At 38.4% G+C, this 27,915-nt stretch overlaps 1 protein-coding gene and 1 pseudogene across 3 annotated transcripts; one reads left to right on the top strand and one right to left on the bottom strand.

The window, feature by feature from the left end:
• Positions 1-1,475: 1,475 nt before the first annotated feature.
• On the top strand, positions 1,476-3,361 carry LOC307051937 (afadin- and alpha-actinin-binding protein-like; annotated as a pseudogene). The gene has a single exon. The product of its transcript is annotated as an afadin- and alpha-actinin-binding protein-like (transcript).
• An 8,755-nt stretch (positions 3,362-12,116) lies between these two features.
• Positions 12,117-27,605, bottom strand: MAT2B (methionine adenosyltransferase 2 non-catalytic beta subunit; the record flags this gene model as incomplete). Of its 2 annotated transcripts, none has more annotated exons than XM_079702248.1 (7): positions 12,117-13,220; positions 13,738-13,851; positions 15,064-15,257; positions 17,890-18,042; positions 18,234-18,348; positions 19,690-19,884; positions 27,576-27,605. In XM_079702248.1, 7 exons carry the CDS (start codon positions 27,603-27,605, stop codon positions 13,050-13,052), a joined length of 972 nt encoding a protein of 323 aa, XP_079558374.1. In that variant the 3' UTR covers positions 12,117-13,049. The 2 variants fall into 2 exon arrangements, with proteins under 2 accessions (XP_079558374.1, XP_079558373.1); XM_079702247.1 differs by lacking the exon at positions 27,576-27,605 and adding an exon at positions 25,209-25,271.
• Between the last annotated feature and the right edge of the window lie 310 nt (positions 27,606-27,915).

The raw sequence follows: 27,915 nt of genomic DNA, 5'->3' as shown, positions 1-27,915 counted from the left end.
TTTTGGTACCCAGATAATCTTCCTAATGCCCAAATACAAGAGATTTAATATGACTTGTATTATCATTTAGCATTTAGTTAGTACCACCCTGTGCAATGGAAATTCAAATACTGCTTGCTAAAATCAAATTAAATTATATCTCACAAATGGAAAATATAAAGACTCTAGTGTCCTTTCAGGAAGCTGACATTATTAACTTAAGAACACTGACTGGGACATTGGGTAAAGGAAGAAAATTATTAGCTTTGTTTTAGATCAACAATGTTAATATGCCATGCTGACCCTTAATCATCTCCTAAGAATTGCTCTTGGCAGGAATTGGAAAATTGATTGTTCTCAATTTTAAAGCTTAGCCTTGGCAGTCTGTAATAACAAGTCCACAGGAGTTCAAGGAATATATAGATCTTTTCAACTAAAAGATACTCCAAAATGATAGGAATCATAACTAATAACAGAATCACTTTTTCCAGGTAATGCAGGCAATATTAATAGCCAAAAATAAAATGGTTAGTTTAGTGCTTCACTTGTATTAAACCATGGATGACCTTATCCTAGATATCATGTTCCAGTTGTAGTTAATTAACTTTCCCAGACACAATAGCAAAGAATATCAATTCAAGTGAGGCAGGAGATCACAAAAACTGCTATGGAAGGCATCAAACTAAAGAAAACTGGGAGCATTCAGCTCATAAAGCAGGTCAGGAGGAGATCCATGATCTAACTTTATAAATCAATAAAAGTATGGTGTCCCATTTTAAGATGGTGGATGGAATACATGTATCAAATTTTGTTTCCTCCCAAAACCCCAGTGAAAAATACTTTTTTTTAAAAAAAAGACATAAAATAACAAGGACAGGAAGAACAGGAAAGGAGACAACAGTAACAAAATTTTGGAAGCTGGAAAGCAAAGGGAACTATGGTAAAGGATTTAACCAACCCCCAAAAGCTGAGTTTTAGCCAGTGGTTGTGAGAGCTGAGAACCAAAGTAGTTTACTCTGAAAATCCTTAAAAGACTCAGGACCAGATACCTCCAAATCTTGGGTGAAAGGGAAGGAAGAGCATAAAGAGAAATGAGTGAAATTAGATTCCCAGATCCTCTCCCCAACACCTCCAGATTTCTGAACATCTATCCTCTGGATAGTCTTTTAACACAGATGATTTCTGGAGTGGAGTACAGGAGGTGAGATGGGCAGGTTGAGGATGGAGGTACTACACTGAAGACAGGAGGAATAAGTGAATGTATGAAAGCTGAATGCTAACTTCAGGACTTTGAGCTGTGTGGGAGCACTAACATAATCTAGCAAGGAGTTCAATATCTTGGGTCAAGGTCTCTACTGGATGAATTGCACACCTTAAGAAAGCCTATTATGTAGGCTGCCTGTGCGGGCCCTCGGGGGCTGTGCGAGCAGGTCTAGGACAGCCGAGCGGTGCGTCTCCGCCGCACCCAGGGTCCATGATGCCTACATAGTAGAGTGACAGCAGCTGGGCTGAATGTTTCACCGCTGAACTGGTTCCTCAGGTATCCTGGCTCTGGCGGTTGCTATGGGAGATTGGATGACTGTTACAGATCGAGGTCTGTCTTCAGAAAGCAAAAATATCTCTCAATATACGTCAGAAACAAAGATGTCTCCATCAAGTTTATACTCACAGCAAGTGCTATGTTCTTCAATACCTTTATCAAAAAATGTGCACGGTTTTTTTAGTGCCTTCTGCACAGAAGAGAATATTGAACAAAGTATTTCATATCTTGATCAGGAATTGACTACTTTCGGTTTTCCTTCATTATATGAAGAATCCAAAGGTAAAGAGACAAAGAGAGAATTAAATATACTTGCTGTTTTAAATTGTATGAATGAGCTACTTGTACTCAGCGGAAGAACCTTCTAGCCCAGGAAAATGTGGAAACACAGAATCTCAAACTGGGAAGTGATATGGACCATCTGCAGAACTGCTATGCAAAACTTAAGGAACAACTGGAAACCTCCAGGACAGAAATGATTGGTCTTCAGGAGAGAGACAGACAGTTACAATGCAAGAATAGGAATTTGCATCAGCTACTGAAAAATGAGAAGGATGAGGTGCAGAAATTACAAAATATCATTGTAAGTCAAGCTACTCAATATAATCATGATATGAAGAGAAAAGACTGTGAATATAATAAACTAAAGGAACGTCTACATCAACTTGTTATGAACAAGAAGGATAAAAAACTAGCTATGGAAGTTTTAAATTACGTGGGGAGAGCTGATGGAAAAAGAGACTCCTGGAGGACGGGTAAAACTGAAGCCAGGAATGAAGATGAAATGTAAAAAATTCTCTTGAATATTGTCAGAAACAAATCTTAATGGAAAATGCTGAACTCTAGAAGGTTTTTCAGCAAATGAAAAAGGAAATAATTTCTCTTCTTTCTCCCCAAAAGCAGAAACCTAGAGAAAGAGCAGATGATAGTACAAGAACTGTTATCCTTGATATTGAAGATGCTGGGAAACTGAAAAGAGAGAGTACGTTTCACCTTTCCTGTGAAACTGTGACAGAGCAGCTTACCAACAGCATCAGAAAACAGTGGAGAATTTTGAAAAGTCACGTAGAAAAACTTGATAACCAAGTTTCAAAGGTACACCTAGAAGGTTTTAATGATGAAGATGTAATCTCATGACAAGACCATGAACAAGAAACTGAAAAAAACTTGAGTTAGAAATTCAACAGTGTAAAGAAGTGATTAAAACTCAGCAGCAACTTTTACAGCAGCAGCTCGCTACTGCATGTGATGATGACACCACTTCACTGCTACAAGACTGTTACTTGTTGGAAGAAAAGGAATGCCTCAAAGAAGAATGGTCCCTATTTAAAGAGCAAAAGAAGAATTTCGAGAAAGAAAGACTAAGCTATTCGCCTAGGATTGGAGAGAAAGGCATTTGAAGAAGAGCGAGCCAGTTGGTTAAACCAACAGTTTTTAAATATGACTACCTATGACCACCAGAACTCAAAAAATGTGAAACTTTCCAGTGCGTTCTCAGGAAGTTCTGATCGGGACAACCCTACAGTACACTGGAGTCCACGGCAAAAGAAACCTCACGGTGTGCCTACTGGGTCTCCAGTTTGCAAGTCTAAACTTATTAAATCTCTTCCTGCTTCTGCTTCTACTTCCAACCTTTGCCAGACACGTTCCTGTGTATCTGAACATAGTTCAATCAATGTACTAAATATAAGCCCTGAAGAATCTAAGCCAAATCAGGTTGGAAGAGAACGTACAGATCAGAAGTGGAGCGTGGTATCAAGGTCTGGATCACAGGAAGGTTGCTATAGTGGATCCTCCTCGACCTACACAAATTCTCACGTAGAGAAGGATGACTTACCTTAGACACGTGAACTGGGATTTTTTTGTTTTTCATTAGCATGTTCATCAAATTTCACATCTGAGTTGAAACAGGGTGTGTTATAAAGTCAATCATCTCTAATAATTTAAGATGGTCTGTGTTGTTTGGACTTCCCCGTTCCTCCCCCCAAGAGCTAAAATGTTAAATCTATTTAAAAGGGTATAAAAGCTTTGGATATGTATCTTTAGTAACAGAAGCACCTGGTTCTGTGAATAAAGGAATGTATAGACGTTTCGATGGAAACAAAGCACTAGAATGAGTTTCCTCTTAGAGGTATTAAAAATAGCACTTTTAGGAAACTGATTATTGTAAATATTTCATTTTGTCTCATATACAGTTGGCATTGGAAGTTTAGCCTTTCCTTGAAGGTATACTGCAGAGTTTTAACAAAGCAAGTTATATATTTATTATGTTTAGTGTGATTTGAAATACCCTCATTCATATGTTTTAAATAAAGTGAAATTTATGTTAAAAAAAAAGCCTATTATGTAAAAGATAAACTTGGCTCTCTAACAGTGGCCCTCTACATTACTAATTATGGAATCGCTAAACGGTATTAATCTCAGTAGGAAAAGGATGGTATGAGAGAGTCCCTGGAGGCTATGAGTACCGCCTGCGGGTCCCCCTTTTGGCCCTTCTATCTCCAGCATCTCAAGGGAGCTTAAAGGCAGTAATGTGCTGATGTACTTAGTGCTCTAATCCCTCTGGCAACACTTCTTTTGTGATAAAACTTTCTCTCTGATTCACTCTCCCTGAAACGGCTTAATAATACAGATCTCAGGCTTCTTCTCCAACCAGTCACCAGACCACTGGCAGTCAAACCTTTGCCCTCCAAGCAGGGGACTGGAAGACCCTTTTCTGAGGAATCTGACCTGCCCAGAAGGAAAAACCTGAAAATAATGACACTGGGAGCTCCCCCAGCTGCCGGGAAGCACTGACATTGTCCTAGAATAGTTGTTCTCCTTTGGGATGACTTTGCTCCCAGGGAATACCTGGCGATGTCTGGAAACATTTTTGATTGTCAAGACTGGAGGGGTGTGGCTGGTGTCTAGTAAGGAGAGGCCAAGGGTGCTGTTAATCATCCTACAATACACAGGACAATCTTCCTACACACAGATACTCAGCAGTTCCAATTAGCCTTTCAGTGTCTCGTTCTCAATCATGATCAGACAGCCAAGGATTACCAGACAGCTTAGCAAAGCCTCTAACAGAGAAGAAAACAGACTAAGCACAATCAGTCAAATAAAAGCAGTTTGGAGGAAACATACCTTGCAGCCCAAAAAAACTAAAACAAAACTATCATTAATAAAAAAGAGATAACACAGTCCATACATCCATGAAACATAACAATGATGCTTTTTTAAAAAGGAAACATTGAGAGAACACAGGTTCTTGGAAACTAAGATGATAACAAAAAGAATAATTTAGTAGAAGTGGGGAAAATTTTTTTTAAAGTTAACGTAATCTCCCAGAATGAGAATACTAAAAAGACAAAGAATTAAAAAATATAGATGAAAATCAGAGGATCAGTTATTGGTTTCCTATTGCTGCTGTAACATATTACCACAAACTTGGTGGCTTAAACAACATTCATTTATTATCTTTCAGTTCTGGAGGTCAGTAGTCTGAAATGAGTTTCACTAGGCCGAAACCAAGGTGTTGGCAGGGTCATGCTTCTTCCTGAGGTGCTAGAGGCAAATCTGTTTCCATACCTTTTTCTGGCTTCTGGAGGCTGCCTACGTTCCTTGGCCTGTGACCTCTTCCTTGCATCATTCCCATCTCTTGCTTCCATTATCACATCTACTACTTAATTTCCTGCTTCCTTCTTAAAAGGACCCTGTGATTACACTGAACCCACCAGGATAATTCAGGATAATCTCCTCATCTCATTATTCTTAATCACATTTGCAAAGTTTCTTTTGCCACATAAAGTAACATTCACAGATTCTGGGGATTAGGACATGGGCAAGTTGGGCAGGGGGCATTTTTTGGCCTACCACAATCGGATTATGAGGCGTGATATCCATAAAGTACAATGAAAAAGAAGATGGAGAGGAGGAGATAGTAATGAAATATTGAAGGCTTTAAGTTTAAAGACTGAATGGGCTAAGGGCTAAGCAAAATGAATGAAAATAGACCTACAACAAGGGGCACCACTGTAAAATTTCAGAATAGCAAAGATAAAAAGAAGATTCAATAAGCTTCTAGCGAGGGGGAAAAGAAACATATGAAGGACAAAAAATTACTGGCTCTGGACTTTCCAATACCAACATTGGAAGCACAAACAATGGAACAATGTCTCCAACATTCTGGGGGGAAATGTTTCCCCTGTTAACATTTTATACCCAGGTGGTCAAGTTTCAACATTTTTATCCCTTATAGACCCTTTCTCAGGAAGCCACTGAAGGATGTGCGACCACAGCTAGAAAGCACAATAAAGTGACAGAAATGAAATGCAGGAAACAGGAGACTCAACACAGGAGAGACAAAGGAAATTCCAGGACAATAGAGAAGGAAGATCAGAAAACACAGGGCAGTAAGTCCAGACGGGAGCAACGTGACTAAAGAGAGTAAGCTGAGAGCTATCTCCAAGATGGTGTTTGCAATCCTATCATCTTTGTTTTAAACCTGAGGCTGTCAGATGAGTCTGTCCCAGTTTGTTCTGTTTCTGCTCTGCCCTTTATGCTGTGAAGCCTGGAATTGGTGGGTATCTTCATCTTAACCCCAAAGAATAAGAGCTACCTACCTCTGGCAGCTAGACGGTAGGCCACAGCAAGCTTAGAAGCAGAAAACACAGAGCAAGCCAGTCCCTGTTACCACATTCTTACTGGTCTTCCAGACCTACACAACAGTCGTTGGTCCACTTTTCCCAAGACTCATTCGCGCCATTGCCCACTGTACACTTGCAGGAAAGCTGAAGCCAGAGACATTCAGTAAATCATCTCCTGGGAGCTGTCACTTTGCAGTAGCAATATTATCCTTTTCTTCCCTGGCTGTGTGCTTATTATCCGTTTTTCAGAACTAAATAATATACAGTTGGAGATGCATACATAAATTGTAAATAAAGACAATCAAGACAGTGACTAATTCAAGAGTCACGACACTACCGCACACCCATTAGGATCACTACTATCAGAAAAACAGAAAATATCAAGTGTTGGCAAGGCTGTGGAGAAACTGGAACCCTTGCCCTGTTGGTGGGAATGTAAAATGGTGCAGCCACTATGGAAAACAATACGGTGACTCCTCAAAAAATTGAAAAATTGAACTACTGTATGATTCAGCAATGCCACTTCTGAGGATGCACCTCAAAGAATTGAAAGCAGGGAGTTCAAGCGCTATTTGACACCCATAATCACTGCAGCATTACTCACAATAGCCAGGAAATGGAAGCAACCCAAGCATCCATGAATGGATGAACAGATAAACAAAATGTGTACATACAAACATGGAATATTATTCAGCCTTAAAAATGAAAGAAACTCTGACACATGTTTCAGCATGGATGAATCTTGAGAATATCACACTAAGTAAAATAAGCCAGTCACAAAAAGACAAATACTGTACGGTTACATTTATATTAGGTACCTAGAATAGTCCAATTCACAGAGAAAGTAGAATGGTGGCTGCCCAGGGCTGGAGGAGAAGGGGATGAGTTGTTGTTTAATGTGTATAGTTTGTTGTGCAAGATGAAAAGTTTTGGAAATTTCTTGATGAATGTACTTAATACTACTGAACTGTACACTTTAGAATGGTTAAGATGGTAACTTTTATGTGTATTTTATCACAATATAAAAAAATTTTTTTTAAGTGAAGATAATGGTTACCTCTGGAGGGAGAACCGGCACTGTGTATAATTTTGTAATTTTGTGTGTCAATTTGGCTAGGCCACAGGGTACCCAGATATTTGGGCAAACATTATTCTAGGTATTTCTGTGAGGCCGTTTGGATGAGATTAACATTTAAATCAGTGGACACTGAGTAAAGCCCTCCATAATGTGGGTGGGCCTTATTTAACCAGTTGAAGGCCCGAATAGAACAAAAAGACCAGCCTCCCCTGAGCAAGAGAGGGACTGCCTTCACACTTCATGTGCAACATCAGCTCTTCCTCATTCTACCACAGACCTCCTACGGACTCAAACTGCAACACCGGTTCTCCTGAGTCTCCGACCTGCAGGCCTACCATGCAGATTTTGAATTTGCCAGCCTTCACCATCACATAAGCCAATTCCTTACAAAAATCTCTCTTTACATATATATACATCATATTGGTTCTGTGTCCCTGGAGAGCCCTAATTAATACAGGCACAATAGGAGAAAGACATACAGAGAGCTTTTAAGATACCTGCAGGGCTTCCCTGGTGGTGCAGTGGTTAAGAGTCCACCTGCCGATGCAGGGGTCACAGGTTCGTGCCCTGGTCTGGGAAGATCCCACATGCCGTGGAGCGGCTGGGCCCATGAGCCATGGCCGCTGAGCCTGCGCGTCCGGAGCCTGTGCTCTGCAATGGGAGAGGCCGCAACAGTGAGAGGCCCGCGTACCGCAAAAAAAAAAAAGATACCTGCAGTGTTCAATTTCTTAACCTGGGTGGTAGTACGTAAGTGTTTATCCCTATTCTTTAAACTGTATATACATTTTATGCACCCTCTGCATGTAAGATTTTTTTCACCATTAAAAATACTTTTTAAAAAAAAATCTAAGATTGGGATGAAACCCAATCTATTCACCGAAGTTCACATCTAGATTTCTTAACCCTTCAAGATTTTAAATAAATAACCTGGGCCTGATAAACCTCTCTGTAGCTGAAAATGATTAAATTGGCTTGGCAGAGTTAAGTGGATCATGAATGATGGATCTGAAATTAGTCATTAAAAACTTAAGAATGTTTAGAGGTTGACATTATGAAAGATGACTATCCCTCAGGCTGCTGAGAGACATGTTATCAAACCAGAGAGAAACTGGTGCCATCTCATATGGTCTTAGCTCATATAGCACATATTTTTTTCCATCATCCATCCTCGTCCTTTAGTTTCAGTGTGAATTCTAACTACAGAAGAACATTGGTTCTGAATGCAAGAACCCTCATCCCTCTTTCAACTATCCAATGACTTATTATGTACCAAGCACATAAAGTCTGGCATGAGACAGTATAAGGAGAAAAAGAAACTATTCCCCACCCTTCAACATACCCAAGTGTTTGTCCTCTCCTGAATAAGTTTAGCATCTCATATTAAGATGTTTTGAAGCCTCTAAGTCAAGTTTACATTTTAAAGGTAACTTTTTTTTTTTTTTTTTAGGTAAGAAGTGGATTTATTTAGAGAGAAACACATTCCACAGACAGAGTGTAGGCCATCTCAGAAGGCAAGAACGGCCTCAAAGGTAACATTTTTTGAGTTCTATAACAAAGTACGGAAAAATTGGAATTGCCCGGTAACATGTACTATGTTTTTCAAAAATTAGATTGGAGATGGGGACCACGGAAAGCAAACAATCATGAGTGTGAGCTGAGCAATTTCACGGCCATCTTTTGATATAAATCATCTGCAAGTAAATATATGAATTTTAATTTATCCAATTTCCAGATATATAAGTACATGCATATAAATTCACATTATCGTGTCATCTGTGTGGCAAAATATAGAAATTTCAGAAGTTGTTAGGCTAAACAGGTTATAAAAATAATTTACATTATTTTCAATTTTCCAAAATTTTATTTCTAAATATAAAAGTATGTTCATTGTAGCAAAGTACTACTAATGATATGGTTTTCAAAGAGATAGGATTTAATTTAGACTCCAACAGTAATTTATTCCAAAGGTTTTGCAACATTGGCAAGTTGGATGCTTCCTTCCTTCCTTCTGAAAGTAGCTAAAATGATTATTTCGTATTAAAACCCATGCAAAATAAGCAAGTACTTTAAGGTAGGACAGTGTTAGTTTAAGCATGTAACATAAAAACAGTCTGATTAGGATGCATTCTTTTCCTCACACATTCAGGTCCATATCTCAAGGAGTATTCCTATTTTGGTAATGAATTTTTTCTGAATTCATTCCTACTTCACAGACTGATACACATTCAGGACCTGTAGCATATACTTGTCAGCTTACAGGTATAATCTGTCGACATTCAATAGAATAAAAAGTCCCACAAACTTGAAAGTTTTAGACAATGAGCTCACAAAAAGCATGCTCTAAAGATTCCACACAAATAACTGAGTCACTTCACTGTACAGCAAAGACTGGCACAACACTGCAAATCCAACTATACTTCAATTAAAAAAAAAAAAGGCACAAGACTAAAGATTCCATACATTCAAAAGCACATCAGTAAGGGGGCTTCCTTGGTGGCACAGTGGTTAAGAATCTGCCTGCCAATGCAGGAGACACAGGTTCGAGCCCTGCTCCAGGAAGATCCCACATGCCGCGGAGCAACTAAGCCCATGAGCCACAACTACTGAAGCCCGCGTGCCTAGAGCCCGTGCTCCACAAGAGAAGCCACTGCAATGGGAAGCCCACACACCACAACGAAGAGTAGCCCCCGCTCGCCGCAACTAGAGAAAGCCCACATGCAGCAACGAAGACCCTACGCAGCCAACAATGAATAAATAAAAATTTTGAAAAAGCACATCAGTAAGAAACTGATTAAAGAAACTGTGATTCATTCACTTGATACAAGGGAATAAATGCAGCCATTAAAGAATACCTAGCTGCTTCTCTTTGGTGCTCTCCTGGTACATGGTGGACTGCAGGGCTGCTGATGCAGTGCCTTGTGGGCTGGGAGAAGGTCCTCGACCAGGTGCAGTGGCCCACATGGTCACTGGCATCAGGGCCATGGCCCAGGGGTCAGGAATGCTGAACTGGCTCACAGAAGCCTGTGGGGTAAGGGGGGCAGCAGGGGGGACTTGGTGTGATCGGAAGAATGGCTCTTATAGATGACTTGAATGTTGAAAATAATGGGAGCTAGGTTTCTCATTGTCAGAGAAAAGGAACTACAAATACAAGAAGAGGGAAGCTAAAATAAACCCTGTGGAGCAACACTAGAATTGGAGGCATTGATGTGAATCCATGATGTCAAAAATGTCAAGTCATGAAAGAGAAAAAAAGACTAAGGAACTATTCTAGACTGAAGCCGAAGCAAGATGGTAACAAATGCCATGAGCAATCTTGGATTGGACAGACTTACAAAGGACATCACTAGGACAACTGATGAAATGTGAATAGGGTCTATGAATTAGAGGATGATATTGTATCAATGTTAACTTCTTGACTTTGATGGTTACATTATGGGATATGTGGACATGTATTCTTACTTTTAAAAAACATACCTTAAGTTTATATACTAAGTAGGTGATTAGGCATCATGACTCCAACTTACGCTTAAATGGTTCAGGGAGGAACTTCCCTGGTGGCGCAGTGGATAAGACTCCATGCTCCCGATGCAGGAGGCCCGGGTTTGATCCCTGGTCAGGGAACTAGATCCCACATGCACACCGCAACTAAGAGTTCACATGCCGCAACTAAGGAGCCAGCGAGCTGCAACTAAGGAGCCCACCTGCTGCAAATAAGACTCAGCACAACCGAATAAATAAATAAATTTTTTTAACATAAAATAAAATAAAATAAATGGTTCAGGGGAAAACACATGTATCCTGTGTGTATATGTAAAAAAGAGAAAGAGAAAATGATAGGAAAAATACAGCTAAATGCTGACAATTGCGCAAACCGGAAAAAGGGATTACAGGCATTCTGTATGGTATTATGACAACTTTTCTGAATGACTGAAATTTCAAAATGAATAGGAAAAAGAAGACATGCTTTGTAACTATATAACTTCTAAGACATAGTAAATGAAAAACAAAAAAAACCACTAAGTGCAGAAAAATATATTATGTTACGCTATGTAAATAAAGAAAGTATGGTGAGAGTATGAACACGAATACGTATGTCAGGAGACTATATTCTGATATAGGTAGAATGCCTCCGAAAACATGCCAGAATCTTATCTACACTGGTTTCTTCCACAGATGAAAGATAAGTGGCTAGAGAAGGATGAGAAAGAAGTATTTTTACTCTGAAAATTTGAATTCTGTACTATGTGAAATGAAGTAACTTAAAAAGACAAGCCAGAATGCTTCAGTGGTTGCCAAATACAGGTGCCAGGCTGGCTACCTTAGAAGAACCTGGGGAACATTTAAAACTACATTAGCAGGCATCAATTCCAGAAATTCTATTTCAGTGGGTCCAGGATAGGGCTCAGGTAGCGGTAAAACTTCCCTAGTTAATAATAAAACATAGCATGGTTTGGGAACTGCTGTTTTAATCAAATCACCCAGACTTGATGCTCTCTAAATCCCAAATTCTAAGTAAATTAGGAAATTAGAAACAAATACTTTTTGTCTAATGAGAAAATAAGATCATAATATCTAGGGAAAGAATACTCCACAAGTGAAATTGGAAAATCTGAAACCAGGATTTGCACTGAACTCCAAATAGAAGCCAAGTCTCACTAATTACTCTATCTTTCTGCTCCCTTATTAAGGACCAAAATTATTGTGGAGGCTAAGGTAACCTGAGTATCACTTGGTATAGAAAACACATTCAAATACTCTGCATGCTTCAAAAGGAACATTCTATGTAAATCTATTACAAGAGTATATATTTACTTTCCATTTAAAAAAAGTCAGTGGGCACAACAAGTAAACACAATATCTATAACATTCTAGATTTCAAGTGGTATGTTCATCAGGGTTCATTTTATTATTGTGTTTTACATCTTAATGTATATTAACTATATTCTCTTGTATGCATCAGATGTTACATGATAAGAAGGTAATTGTAAAAAATTAGAGCAACAAAACAACAGTTCAGATATCTGGTCCTTACATTTAAAAAAGAGAAGTAAATACAAGAAAACTAAGCATTACCATGCCAGCAGTACATATTTATTATTATTCATGAATGGTCAAAAGACTTACAAGGCCCATTACTATTAGTATAACCACACATATGAAATATCACTTAGTGACATGGAGTGAAAAGGACAGTTTCATATATATTAAAAAAATACATACACATACACACGTTCTCTCTCTCAAAGGCTCACCATTCACTGCTACAAAAGCAGGAGGCATCAAGCTGCAGGAGTTCCAATATACATAACAAGTTGAAACATCTCAAGCATAAAAACTACACTTAAGTTGCAAAAATAAAGTTTCTTTCTTCAAACGTTTTGATCTGAGCTCAAGCGAAGCAAATAATGAACACCACTGGTTTTTATACTATTTAACATACTTTAAAACATAAAAGGATCAACAGATGCAAAAGTCCTGAAAATGTAGAAGTTATTTATAGGAATGAACAATGCATTTCATCCAAAAAAAAGTCTACAGCAGATGTGTTTCATCCTGGCTCTCAAATATTTGAGAATCATAATTTACTATATTCAAACAGCAAGTTAAGCCAGAACAAAATGATAAACAGAAAACTCATTACTTCAAACAAGGCATTACTGCCCTTGGTTTCCTTAGACAGTTTCACTAGTGCAAGAGCATCGTTTACCTGAAAGGTCATGAGTCACAATTAAAGAGCACTCGTACAAAACTATTTCCTTTTTTCTTTAAAAAGTGCCATATACTTGACTTCTCCTTTAAAAAAAACAACAACAACACACATACACTAATGAAAGACCGTTTGTCTCCATCTCTTGTCAATGAGGAAAGGCCAGAGTGATTCTTTGATTCCAATTCGAAATGGTGTTCGCTGGCCAATGCCTAAGGTCTCCAATTTGGAGCAGTCAAGCTGAGCGTTTCTCGGACGTTGTGCTCCTAAGACAGGACTGTCAGTTATCTTTAAAACAAAAACAAATAATCAAAAATAAGAAGCCTCAGGCTGAAGTTTTATATTCTCTACTTCCCTCTGCCCTCTTGCCCTCGGTGCAAGAAATCAGATTTGATCCCTGGAAAAATAAATAAAATGTCTGCCACAATCAAGACAATACTTTTTCTATAAACTTCACCAATACTCATGGGCTTCTTTATACATGGTAATTGAGAGAAAATTAACAATAGAAACTGCCAAAATACAAGCAAAGTTCACTTTGATTAGTACCAGAAAATAAAGTTATCCAAAACTTCCAAACAACAAGAAAAATGTTATCCATAGTACACACTGTAGTGATAGACCTGGACTTCCAAACAGTAAGGTTAGCTTGGATTTTTTTTCTTGCCCACGCCTCAAGGCTTGCAGGATCTTAGTTCCCCTACCAAGGATTGAACCTGTGCCCCCTGCAGTGGAAGCGCCAAGTCCTAACCACTGGACAGCCAGGGAATTCCCAGTAAGAAGGTTTTAAATGCCATGTACTTACCGGTCTTAAGTGGCTGCTGGGGAGGTTGAAGGTGTCTGCAATTGCACACGCCATTTCATACTTAGTCATCTGTTCATTGCCAGACCAGTGAAAGGTTCCCTTAATTGATGGATCCTGACAAGGACACAAAAAATTCAAAATGGTTTCAAACTTTTTGAGTTGAGTGGGATGGCAACTTTGACAAGAAGACTAACTTAAGCAGGTTCAGGAAATAAAATGCGTCGCTCCTTTCTGGAATGCTACACACAAGGTATCTAAAATCAAATTCCTATAAATATCCCCAGCTAAACCAGAAAAGCAATTTCTAGAATTCAGCCTTAAGAATTTTTTTAAATAAAAATGTAAGTAGCTCCCATTTTATTTAGTGGGAATCCTAAAATGATTACAGATTTTTATGAAACGGAGGCCAATTTAACAAGTATTTCCAACTACCCTAAGAAGCTAAAACCAAAACTTAACAGAACCATTTTTCAAGATGAGCTAATTGGTCATAGCATCCTTAAAAATTGTCATGGTACATATTTTTTTAATATATATATAAATTTTGATGTATTAAAAAAAGTCATGCTACTATTAATATTCTAAAATAAATCAGTCTCTAATCTTTCTTCCTGTGGATATTCTATTTTTTCAAATGCTTAAAATGAACTACTATTCAAATATCCAAAAACAATGACAAATTATTCTTACACTGGCTGAAATGATAAATCCCTATGTAGGTTCTTCTTTGCCACTACCTAAATCTTAAATAGACATTATTTAAGACAGTCTTCTTAAAAGACATTAGGAGATTATTTTGTTACTCGAAGAAAAATACCAGTTTTCAGTTATCTTGCAATAAGAGAATGACAGATGGGGTCTACGGTATTTGAGAAATAAAATCAAACGTAAGAGCAGAATACTTTTATTATTCATAAATACAGCCTACTATCTGAACTACTTTTGTTTGGTGTCCTTGTTAAGTTTTTAAAAAGCACTTAGAGGGCTTCCCTGGTGGCTCAGTGGTTAGGAATCCACCTGCCAATACAGGGGACACGGGTTCAAGCCCTGGTCCGGGAAGATCCCACATGCTGCAGAGCAACTAAGCCCGTGAGCCACAACTACTGAGCCTGAGCTCTAGAGCCCACAAGCCACAACTACTGGAGCCCATGCACCTAGAGCCCATACTCTGCAATGAGAAGCCACTGCAATGAGAAGCCCACGCACCGCAACAAAGAGTAGCCCCTGCTCACCACAACTAGAGAAAGCCCGCACGCAGCAACGAAGACAAAACACAGCCAAAAATAAAAATAAATTTATTTTAAAAAAAAGCACTTAGATTCTCACCAGCATCCTCTTCTCTGCTAACTGACGACACACAGTGGCCACATCTTTGACGTGTGTGGGGAACCGCTGTTGCCAGTGGTCCATGTTCGCAGACTTGTTGCTGAACTGCACTTTATCAAACATAACAGTCACGGCGCTTTCCTCAAGCTTTTCAACTTCTCCATACAGAACAGGAATTCTCAAAACAGCAGCTCCTAGAGAGTTATAAAAGCAGGTAATACTTCAAAGCTGACTGGTTCTTAAGTCTTGCTATAAGATCAAAGTGTGCAGATTTAAACAACATCATCGTAGAAAACTTGCAATATACCAAAATGACACAGCTCACCTATTTAACAAATGTGATCCTGAATATTTTTAAGTGTCTCTGTCATGTGGGGTATTTTTTATAATTATATTAATTAAATAATTTCTTCAATATTGTGGCCATTAAAAATAAAACTGATCATGACAACTAAACGCAACAAGTGATCCTTGATTGTACCTAAAAAATAAATGCGATAAAGGACATTACTGGGACAAAATTCCTATACAGACTGTACTGTATTAATGTTAAATTTTCTAAGTGTGATAACTGCATTGTAATTATGTGAAGAACATCCTTGTTGAAGATACACAGTGAAGTATTTCAGGGTGAAACTCAACTAATTCTCTATGAGTTCAGGAAGAAAAGAGTGTACATATAAAACACATGGCAAAACATTAACAACTGGTGAATCTATATAAAGGGTATATGAGTGTTCACCACATAGTCCTTGAAAACACTGGCTAAGGAATTATGAAGTATTTCGATTTTATGTTGGTCAATACTGAGGGGTTACAACAGATTAAATAATTAACGCTTTAACTGAAATTTTAAAAAAACTATTTAAAATTAAATTAACTTATTGTGCAGATGCAGACGACCTTTGAACAACACAGATTTGAACTGTGTGCATCCATTTATATGTGGATTTTTTTCATGTAGCACATCATGTACAAGACTTGAAGTGGACAGCCTATCCTTACATAGGCATAAGGTGAGTGACCTTTAATATAAAATTAATAACGTGTTAGTTTTCTTATTGTTTTATAACTTTGTTTTCAAAGAGTTACATTACCATACAGCATGCCTCTCTTCTCTCTCATAATTGGAGAAACTCTGTATTAGTCTACCACACAGATAAGTGGTTTTAGCAAAAAATATACCAGCATTTCTAACACTGTATTATGAGTATGACTGTAACACTGTATGCCATTTAAATTTTACAAAGATTAATTCATTAGTGTATAGGCTAGGCTACCATGAAACAATCATATCGATTACACTAGGCTACCATAAAGCAATCATATTACTGCTTCTTCCTTATCAACGCCTGAATCATACCTGTAAATAAATACAAATTTCTTCTCACACTGTCTTTTCATTTTTGATGTGTAGTGTTAGTAATATGTGTAACATCTCTAGTGTTTTGTATCATATAAGACAAGAATGGGAGTTCCCTGGTGGCACAGTGGTTAAGATTCCGCCTACCAGTGCAGGGGACACAGGTTGGATCCCTGGTCCAGGAAGATCCCACATGCCACGGAGCAACTAAACCCATGCACCACAACTACTGAGCCTGCACTCCAGAGCCCGCAAGCCACAACTACTGAGCCCACGTGCCACAACTACTGAAGCCCACACGCCTAGAGCCTGTGCTCCGCAACAAGAGAAGCCACCGCAATAAGCCTGCGCACCGTAAAGAGTAGTAGCCCCCGCTCACCGCAACTAGAGACAGCCCGCGTGCAGCAACGAAGACCCAACACAGCCAAGAAAAAAAGAGAGAGAGAGAGAGAGAGAGAGAGAGAGAGAGAGGGAGAAGAAAGGAAAGGTTAAAGATGTGACTATCCTGGGAATTATATTTTTAAAAAATACATGTAACACACAAAATATGTGTAAATCGACTGTTTATGTTTTAGTAAGGCTTCAGTCAATAGTAGGCTGTGAGTAAGTCTTTGGGGAGTAAATGGACTTCCCACTATGCAGGGATTGGCAACCCTAATCCCTGCACTGTCCAAGGGTCAGCTATATATTGATAATATATTCAAGGATGATTTCCAAAGGATAATTTATAATACCAAAAAAAAAAACCCTAAATGTGTTAGTATGGTATATATATTAGGGGATGCTTCTCAGGGATGTAGTAAAGTCTGAGGCAGGAGTTTTAGTGCAGGGAATCATTAAGTCAAATATTATGCAGCTACTGATATGAAAAAGATATTCCAGAGATGGCTCCTTAAGAACTGAAATGCATGTATGTGGGGGGAGAAAAACCAGGTTACAAAACAACGTGCACACAGGTTTAAAAATTCAAAAAAATACTTCCATACATAAGCACAGTTGGTGCTTCTCTCTCTGAGGGAGTATTGAGAGAACTCTTTTTATAATCTTTTATAATCTTTATATAATCTTTATATACTTTTTATAATCAGCACATTTATGTGTGCGTATATATACACAAACACACACAGGAAAAAAGAAAAAACATACAAATAACAGAATACCGCAATCCAAGAAAAATGATATTGACCTGTTTTTTGAAAGATTACAAAAATTTGTACTGTATGATTTGTTTTAACAATATTCCTGTACCCACTGATACTGGAAAAAGTCTGGAAAGATTCATAAATTCTTCAGGATTTCAAAAATTCTTGTTTTTCTTTTTTATTAACTGCATTCCCTAGTTTTTCTCCAATGATTTATGTTCCTTGACTAATTTTTTTTTAATTAGAAACATATATATACATCATAAACAAAAAGGAATCCTCAAAAGCAGTCACGTACGGGGCTAAAGAGATGTGTCTTACCTAAATTGTTCTCCAGGACAGCCCTTTCTCCTTCTAATTTTGTTTTGCCATATAGATTTAGGGGACTTGGTATGTCTTCCTCTCTATAAGGTGGGTTTGTTCCATCAAAAACATAATCGGAGCTAATGTAGATTAGAAATGCTCCAACTGCAGCTACAAAAGAAAAAAGACAGAAAGAAAAGAATCTACTAAATTACTACATGACATTACTCTTTACTGGAATTTGTAACAGCTTATTCATCATATATATAACAAATCTTTTATAAACCGTCTACAAAAGTTTAATCTTTACAAACTCAGTGATCACTCAATATGTTATGAAGACTTTATAAAGACATCATTACCTGCTTCCTTTGCTAAGTTCCCAGAAGCATCCACATTAAGTTGAGAAGCAGCATCCGGCTGATTTTCGACAACATCTGGCCTTCTCTCTGCTGCACAATGTACTATGACATGGGGCTGGGAGTTCAGCATTGATGTGTTTTTAACCCAAAAAAGGAATAAAACAGAAGAACTGTAGCCTTCCAACAGTAAAGTAATTCATAGAAAATGTTTATTAAATCGACATTCCTTCAACTAAAGAATCATTGTAATTTTTAATGTAGTTTTGTCACACTTCCCTTTTTCAACGTTCAAACTTCCTGAAAGGGAAAGAGCAATTTAGCAATCCCGAGGCAACATCAGACACAACTCTTGTTGACAACCATGCTTTTAAATCAAAAGAAGCTTCATCCCCCTAACCTGGGTGGGAGAAAAGAGCGATCATTTATGTAATTAACATGACCTAAATACTTAATAAGTCTATGGTAAAGGGAGAGGAATATCAATTGCAAATTAAATTCATAAATTCCAATCTCTTAAACCAGTCATTTAAAGAAGATTAACCATCCATAAAAATTGTATTCCCAGTTGAGCATTTAAGTATGCCACCTATACGCTAAGCACCGTGTGAGAAGCAAGGATTTCACAATCTAATGCAAAAGACAGATATGTAAAGTGACTGTTTCAATATCCGTATGACCTACATCAGGACAGAGGAATGCAGAGGGTCCTTTGTAGAGAAGGGGCACCTACTTCCCAGAGGAGTTGAGTAAGAGCTAAGATTTGGGAAGATCAGTGACATGCAGGGCTCGTGTACCCACTCACCCAACTTCCTCCTTCTCAGCAATTGCTTGAGGAAGCATGATCTGAGAGCTGTTTTTAAACTTAAATGTGCATAAGCTGGGATGGTTCTTAAAATGTAGAGTCCTAGGCCCCACCACACACTTATTGAATGAAAATCTCTGAGAGTGAAACCTAAGAACAAGTTTCCCAAGTGATTCTGATGCAGGTTTTCCTTCCATCATATTTTTAGAAAGAACCTGAACTTCTGATTTGATCAGAGGTGTAACAGAATCTAAATTTTTCTGTAAGTCTTCTGTGACCATCGCCAACAAATGGTTTAACCACTCTTGCCTTTGTGATCTCTAAAATGCAAATGAGAATATTTTGCAGTGTTGTAAGGTTTACAGATAATATTAAGAAAGGATTTGCATAGAAAGTAGTACTTAGAAGAATACTTCACAAACATAAGCATTTTACAAAATGCTTCATTTTCTGCCTTTTGTCAACCTATGTCTCAACCTAATCTTTTTAAGGATGACATATTCTTATCCATACCAAAAAAAAAAGTGCACTATATATTATTGTTGCTTAATATGTTAGAGCTTTAAGTACAGTAACTTCCTTGAGAACAAGAGCATTTTTCAAGTCATCCAGACAATTATTAATAGTTAACTTATGTGTTAAAATAAACCATACCTGAAAATCATAAATGATGTGATGAACTGCATTAGAATCCAAGAGATTAACCTGCTCAAATTTTGGTCTTGCTCTTCTAAAACCACAGCCAACGGCATGCCAATTATTCTGTTGAAATTCTTTGTAAACAGCTCTGCCAAGAAGCCCAGTGGCACCAGTAATCAGAACCCGCCTGTTGGGGATGTTAACTTCCTCCTAAACGTGAAGGGGGCAGAAAAGGATTGTTTAATTTGAAAATAGTCTCTCAACGAAATCAGCCACCATCTTAATTCACTAAATACTTCAAGTCTTAATTGTATGCTTCCTTTCCCATATCTATAAGCCAATTCTTAAGTTAGAACAAAGATTAACCAAATGCATGGGTAAGTGTGTCACTTAAGAAAAAGTTTTGCCAGGGAGTAACTAAGCTCGTGTGCCACAACTACTGAAGCCTGTGCACCTAGAGCCTGTGCTCCGCAACAAGAGAAGCCACTGCAATGAGAAGCCCGCGCACTGCAATGGAGAGCAGCCCCCGCTCACCACAGCTAGAGAAAGCCCGCTCGCAGCAACGAAGACCCAATGCAGCCAAAAATAAAAAATAAAATAAATTTATTTTTAAAAAGTTTTAATAATCTTACGCAAGAAAAAGAACCTAAGATGATACTGTAAGGAATCACCTAGTCAACTAGATTTAGATTTCCTGTGGTAATAATGGAAAAGCTTATTTTTACGATCAATGATGTCCAAATTAGTAAAAAACAGCAACTACATTCTTACGTTTATAAAAATGCAGTTAGTTCTAAGCTTATTTACTTTATGGCCTGATTAAATACTGGGGCTATGTTCTGCTGATATGTTTCCAAATTGACATTTTTGGTCTTCAGTTTTTAATCTTAAGTTTTTTTTCAAATCTCATTGACTTTATCATACTGTGATAGGTCCAAATTCGAGAATTCACATTTCACAGGAATTTATGTAGAAGAAAAATAAATTTGGTCCTTATAGCACTAACATTCTTTCTAAGTTTAACCAAACTGGTAAATATTCCTGCATTAACTCTTTTTTTTTGTAAATACTTTCATTTGTATCATTTTTTTAGGTTCCACATCATATAACATTCTTTTTTAAAATTTTATTTATTTTTTATACAGCATGTTCTTATGAGTTATACATGTTATACATGTATACATTTTATACATGTTAGTGTATATATGTCAATCCCAATCTCCCAATTCATGTCACCACCACCATCCATATTCCTGCATTAACTCTTAATTTACCTATTTAGACCAGTTAAAACAAATAAACAAAGATAGAGGATAAGAAAATAATAAATATTTTAAACTGGTCTGTGCTGCTATTGTGAAAGGAAAAATTCCTCACACACTGAAATTAAAAAGGAACTACTATTTAAGAAACAATTTAAGTTCTATGTTTACAAAGAACTTTCTCTTCTTCCGAAGATAGGTAACACCGAATTTCCTCAGACTCTTGAATTAAGTCAACATTTACTATCAAAAAACAAAAAAAAGTTTTATTAAATTTTATCAACTTGAGGCCTTTTAAATTTCAAATGTTGTTATAGTCACCTAATTCTGAGCTGTCAAAAATCTTAAATATGCACACAATAACCTTTTTTGTACACACAAAAAGACTTTTTTTCCCTAGCCCTCAATTCAGCTAACTTAGAAGACTATACAGTTTTTTAAAAAAGGCCACCCAAATCAAGTATTTCTATCATACGAAAAACCTGAAATGAAAGGGCTGACAGAGATAGTACAAAGGTAAGTTCTTAAAGATATTTTTTCCTTAGTTCAACCAATTTCAAGGCATTTTAGAAGTTAGAGAAAAATTCATCTATGCTCTCTGTTGCAAAACTTGGCTCTAAGCCAAATGATCTATAAAAACAAGGATTTCAGCCAGCAAAATATTTTCTTTGAATTTCTGGCAAGAAAACAACTCTACAAAGATTCTAATTGTAAAGAGGTTAAAACATGCCAAGTCTAGTAGAAATACAATCAGAAAACAATTTACACAGGATAAATACCATAAAGATCCCTGGGAAAATACTATTAACAGAGCTATGATCTGGTTTCTTCTGAGTTTCTCACTTCACTCTGAAGAAGGAAAGGAATAGACAAGAGTTCTTAGATCAGTGGTTCACAGGCTTTACTCGCTGAGGATAGGAATCGACTGGAAGGCTTTCAGATCAAATAGATTTGGAATGAGGCCTGATAATTCGCCTTTGTAACAAGTTTCCAGGTGCTGATGCTGGTGATTTGGAAACTGAACTTTGAGAACTCCAGGAAAGTCCAAGACCTTCTTAAAGATAGCTCGTAATCAAAGAAGTCAAAAAACTGCCATCTACCTTTCTAGCAGCGACAACATCTTTCCCATTTTCCCCCTTAAAAAGGAAAACTAGAAGAAGTAGTTAAAGAACAAGCATCATGCTTGCAGTAACCACAAAATTCTTAAAACAGTAAAATAAGATCTCTAGGTACTTCACTGATTCTGTGAAGCACATGTTTTCCTCATTTATCATCTCTGTTAAATGAATGAAATAAAGATGGTTTGGCAGTGTTTTTTGCTTTTTAGTGCATCTTAAAATAAGAGCCCAGATAATCTTATAATCGAGAGCCTCTTAGATTTGATGAAATACAGTATTAAGTTACAAGCACAGCAAGGCTCTTTAGGGAATATAATACCACTTAACTTTAGAAAAGGATGGGAGTTGCATGGAAAAAATACAACCTTACATCCTTATACCCTGGGATAATATGTAAGGTCCCTGGAAGAAAATATGAAACAGTCCGTGTTACCTAGTGGTCAGATGTCAACGCTCAAGAATTTTCCACATTAAAAGAGCAGGGATCTAAAGTACAAGCATTTTCTGAAACAAATGATTCTGCACAATCATATTTGAAAACCATCATGTGTTATATAAACCTACATCATACCTTTTGACCACAGGAGAAGTCCTATTAGACAGGCAGGGCAGATATCACTTCTGAAGTGAGGAACCTTGTCTACAGATGTTAAAGGTTTTGCCCACAGTAAAAGGGAAAAGGTTGGAAACAGATCTTGGGCCCTTTTGCTTCTATCATCCAGCCAAATACATACTGAGTTCTGTCTCAATCCTTTGAACTTATACTCGGTTTCATGATGATTAACCACACTCTGTAGCATTGAGAAGTGACTCCATCTCTATTGATCTAACTCCTCACTGGTGAAATGAGGCATTTGGACAAGATGCCTAAGGCTCTTCCAGCTTTACAGTCCTACAATTCCATATTATCCTTACCACAGAGGGATCTGAATAGAGTGAAAGAACGTTCATTTACTTAAAGTAACTTATCCTCTTTTCATACAGTTCTCTCTAGAGACTCAATGAGCACCTTTTGTCACCAGTATACGAACCCAACAAGATGTTTTCATTTGGACTGCAAGTTTATTGGTGGTTAGCAAATAAAATATGCATCACTCTGAAATTAAAAGAGGCCAAACAAAACTATCTCTTCTATATTTGACTTTGTATAAACAAAACTCTACCTGAAGCTTCTTAAAGCACACTATTTTGATTTTTTTCTTTTTAAAAGTGGAGAAATAGCCCTCTAAAAATTATTTTGGACCATGACTCTGTAAATTACTTTAGTTCTGCAAAACACAGGAATGCCCAAACACTTCAAGGAACTCTGAATAGAGGAACAAAAAGCTGTCTAGTTAACCCAAAGAATAATTAAGAGTTGAAGATACTTTGTCTGCCTGAAAAGTCTATTTCGCAATTTTTATTCTTATAGGTCAGGAATATTAAACACGACTTTAAGTTGCCCTGAACATATGTGCCTCTTATCCTATAAACTCTTAGATGTACAGAATTCAGTAACTTCAGGTGACCAGATTTACAGACACCCCACCCCCCCAAAAAAAAACTTGAAAAAGTAAATGCATATAAATAAACGAAGAGCTATAGCTCTTATTATGCCATCCAATCAAATAATACCAAACTGTACAGGTAATGGAAGATAAATGGCTCTTTCAAAATGGTCTACTCAGTACTCTGGAAAAGAGGTTTCTACTTTAGCACACTTGGATTAACTTCTACTAAAAAATGTCCTAGAAAAAGTCAAGAGTGAAACAAAACAAATATCTAAAAAGAGATCTTCTTAAATGTTAGTGGTAAATGTAATTATACTTTGCTATTTTTAGAACCTCCTCAATTTGGCAAAGCTTCACACTGATTTATATGATTCCTACAACATTCCCCTTGAGGCAGATGTTTGAGGAGATACTCCTGGACTTTAAAAAACTTTAGATACCTAGGTGACACTTGTCTAACTCCTACTGGCACCCTATTGTACCCCACAGTCAGTATTATTAACAGGAACCACTACAGTCTATTTCTCAGACATAAACTATAAGACACGAGCAAGTTTTAATTCCGGTTTTGAGAGCAGCAAACATGTGCCAAGCTTTTGGTTGTGCAATTTTACTGAAGGAAAATCCATTTTTATTAGTCTACTGAACTCCTACTGTGAAAACTGATTAAGCTGTATATACATACATGTGCGCATATACACTGACATAAACAATATGTAACATTACAGCACTCAGCATTGTTTGGGGTACACAGGAACAAAAGAGAGGTTTAAATTGCCCATTATTCTAAACTTACCCCCCAAATACCAAAACGATTTGAAAACACTAAATATGCTATATTTTGAAGGCGTAAAAATCCTGCATAATCAAAAATAGCCATCACCTATGTCCTCTCTTATATCCTTAAGATATGTTGGCCTGGACATTAAAATTCTTCTTATCCCCAGTGCTACATATATTCTGTGGACTGATGAATGCTGGGGGGCCTGGAATGAAACAGGAGAGAATGGAGGCTCTCCAAACACAGTAGTAGCTTTCGTTTATGCAACCTCCGTAGTGGTTCAAATAGATCTGTATTTGAATCCCGCCTGTAACCTTACTGTATGAACTTGGGCCAAGGACTCGCCCTCTAAGCCTCAATTTTCTTATCTGTAAAATGGAACAAAACCAGTATCTTATAAATATGAGAACTAAAGTAAATAATTCATGTAAAGTGCATAACACAGTGACGAGTTCAGTAACTTTTCAACTCCAATCCTGTTATTATTTCTGAAAAGCCACCTGGCCCCTTCTTTCTTAGGGATACGAACTGTTAAGACCGAAGGATACGAACAAAGGATGAAAAAGAAATTTAGAAATAATCAAAACTGAAACAGCTCTGAAAACCCCTCTTCGTTCCCGGGAGGGGAGACAGGAGGCTCGAAACTGAAACCCCACCTACTCTTTTCCCGTCACAGCGGCTGAAAAAGAAAACACAGAAGGGTGTGCACCGAAGTAAACAAACTCGGCGGCGCCGCCCTCGCCGCCCGGGGCCTCCGACTCCGGCAGGAGGCGTCTGGAAAACCACTCGAGCGCCCGCTGCAAGACTCGTCCCCCTCAGTACACTCAGTTCCTACGAGACGCACCTCCCCTCCCCGCCCCAAGACCCGGGCCGACTCCCTCACCTCCACCAAACGGCAGTTCCCGGGAACAAAGTGGATAGAGAGCTCCTTCTCCCGCCCCACCATGCCCGCCGTCTTGGCGCCGCCGCCACCGCAGCAGCAGCCGCCACTTCCCCTAGCCCAGGATCGCCGCGGTCCGCAGCTCTAACGCCCTCGGCCCGCCTCCCCTAGGTCCGGGCCAGCCCCCGCTCACCGCTTCCGGCTTCCGCCGCCAAGACCGCGCCCCTTGATTGGCCACGCTCCGCCGACGCCCCAGAAAGGGGACTGGCGCGCTCGGGACGCTCCCAGCCCACGCGCCAACTCTTAAAGGGAAACAAAGGCGCTGGTCTTAAGCAAGGAATGCGAGTTTTGTTTTGGGGCCGGGGGCGCGGGGGAAGGAGGAGTTGTTTATTTTGTGTGTTTTTCCTTCTCGACTAGGTAAGGATTGAATTGGATCGCCTAGACTTGCGCAGTGCATAAGAATCTACTGCATAAGAATCTACTGGGCACGTAATACATAAAGTGGGATAAAATAGTTTAAAGTCATGGTGGGAGGGGGGAGGCGGGGGGTGAGGGGGAAGGGAGGAAGCACAATGGACCTGTGTCTCTAGAGCATTAAGAGTGTTTTTTGAGAGATTTAGAAAGACACTGGAATAAAAATAAAAGTGTTGGTATCTGAGTCATTAACACCTCAAGAACCCATTTGTCTTTCCGGGATGCTAAAAAGTAGTACGTGTGAAATTCCAAAGATGTCGAACTAATTTTGACTAGTTAAAAATAAAAAGATGTGGGAGGCTGGGGGATGAATTATTTGGGTGCCTCTTCAAAACGCAGATTCTCGGACTTTACCAGTAATTGCAGAATGAGCTGTGGTAGTAGAGCCTGGGACTTCTGGTGGATTTAACGGGAGTCCAGATCACTTGAGAAGCACCGCCTTCAGGCTGCAGCGTCGGGCTACACGAGCCGAAACTCCGCTACCAAGGAAAATTAAAGGAACCAGGGGAATATAGTAATACTGAACCTTCTACCACCTGGATCGCGCTTTTTTAAAGTGACAAAGACAGCTCTAAGCGTTGAGGCTGACCTAGCACTTAATTACAACTGATTTCTCTTCCAGTTCAAATCCGAAAAGCCACCGGCCAGCCGAGATGCTTATGAAATTTACTCGGGGGGGCGGGGACCAGAGCATGGACCGCATAGGTTTCGCCAACTTTCCACCTTACAGTCTTGAGTGTTCTTGTCCAGACATACAGGATACCAAGACCTTAAAAGTCGCCCGCAAACGTGATTACTGTTTGGATCTTTCTAAAACATTATTTTCGTAAACCTTGTTTTGGTTTAATCTTAGAGCTCAACGCTAAGCAGCCTTTAAAATTTTTTTTCCACATCTGAGTCCCGTGACTTTCCTTCCTACCCAAACCCCAACAAGAACTCATTTCCTTATTTGCATAAGCATAAAGTTTCTTTGGAACAGTAACAGAAGACAGCCTGAGACACCCCCCCCCATGTTTTAATCCAGAATGTTAATCTATTTAGCATTATTTAGAGTCCTTGAGAAGAATGCCCCAACACTAAACCATGCATAATCTGCAAACAACAAAGAAAATGTGTGGGTGGATTTTGGGAGAGCGGATTCAAGATCCTCTTGATCCTCCTCTCTTTAAGGAGCGGGATTTTTTGTGAAGTTTCTAGTTGCAACGTGTGATGCAGTCTGATCTTTCCAGGAAAAAAAAAAATGTGTTCAACGCGAAGACGGTTTAAGGTCATGCATATGCAATTAGCATTTTGAGTCTCAGAGCAGCCCTATCTAGAGTGAGGAACAAATAGAGTTTACTTGCCTGCGTTTGAGGATCTGGTTTCATGTTTGCCAGATAAAACGTGGGTATGGTTCCAGGGGCACATGTTCGTGTATGGGTTTTAATCATTCTTTTTAAAAATGAAAGTTTCTTTGTGAATAAAAACGCCACTGTTACACAGACAATATCCAAGTTCCTGTGGTGGCTAAGTCTATAAATTTAACGACAGCAATCTGGAGATAAAAGTTAGGTTAGCAGATTCATTTCATGCCAAGACAAAGAAAAGCTGGAGCACACAACTATAGATAAAAATCGTTATTTATATAGGACCTTCACCTACATCACTGCATTTAAACTGCTGTTCTGTTTTGGATTTTATTTTTGTCAATTGAGACTTAGCTGAGCTCTCCATACAGCGTCAATAATTAAAGTTGCTTTATTATTCTAAGTCCCAAAGTTACACGTTTTAAAGAAATGAATGACACTTATTTGTTTTTTTACACACCCTTTCGGCTTTTACCAGACCTTCATTGGGATTCTTTTAAAGAAACTCTTAACTCCAGAATGCTTATTTTCTTGAATAGCTAACTCTTACCTGTTCCATGTTCTCCGGCATTTCAGGCATGATTCCAAAATTATCTCAGGAAAAAGATTTAAGATGGGTCTCTGCCTCTGCCTCCTCGGGCTGGGTCTTTGTTCTGCCTGCAGAGAGCGCAGGCACGCGAAAACGTGAGCCACAGCTTCACTCGACCTTTGAAATTAGCATTTTGAGTCCAATCCCAGAATCTCGTGCAGTTTTCCACATTGCAGTAAACTGGCAGCTGATTCCCCGTGGCAATCTTGAAAATACCCAATGAGAAGTTTCATGTTTTATTGCCAGCCAAATGAAGGTCCATTATCAAAACCATTAGGAAAACCAACTTTTTTTTTAAGAA

This window comes from Hyperoodon ampullatus (genome assembly GCF_949752795.1).
Source record: "Hyperoodon ampullatus genome assembly, chromosome: 4".
Classification (NCBI taxonomy): Eukaryota; Metazoa; Chordata; class Mammalia; order Artiodactyla; family Ziphiidae; genus Hyperoodon; species Hyperoodon ampullatus.
This window is presented reverse-complemented; position numbering and strand designations above follow the sequence as displayed.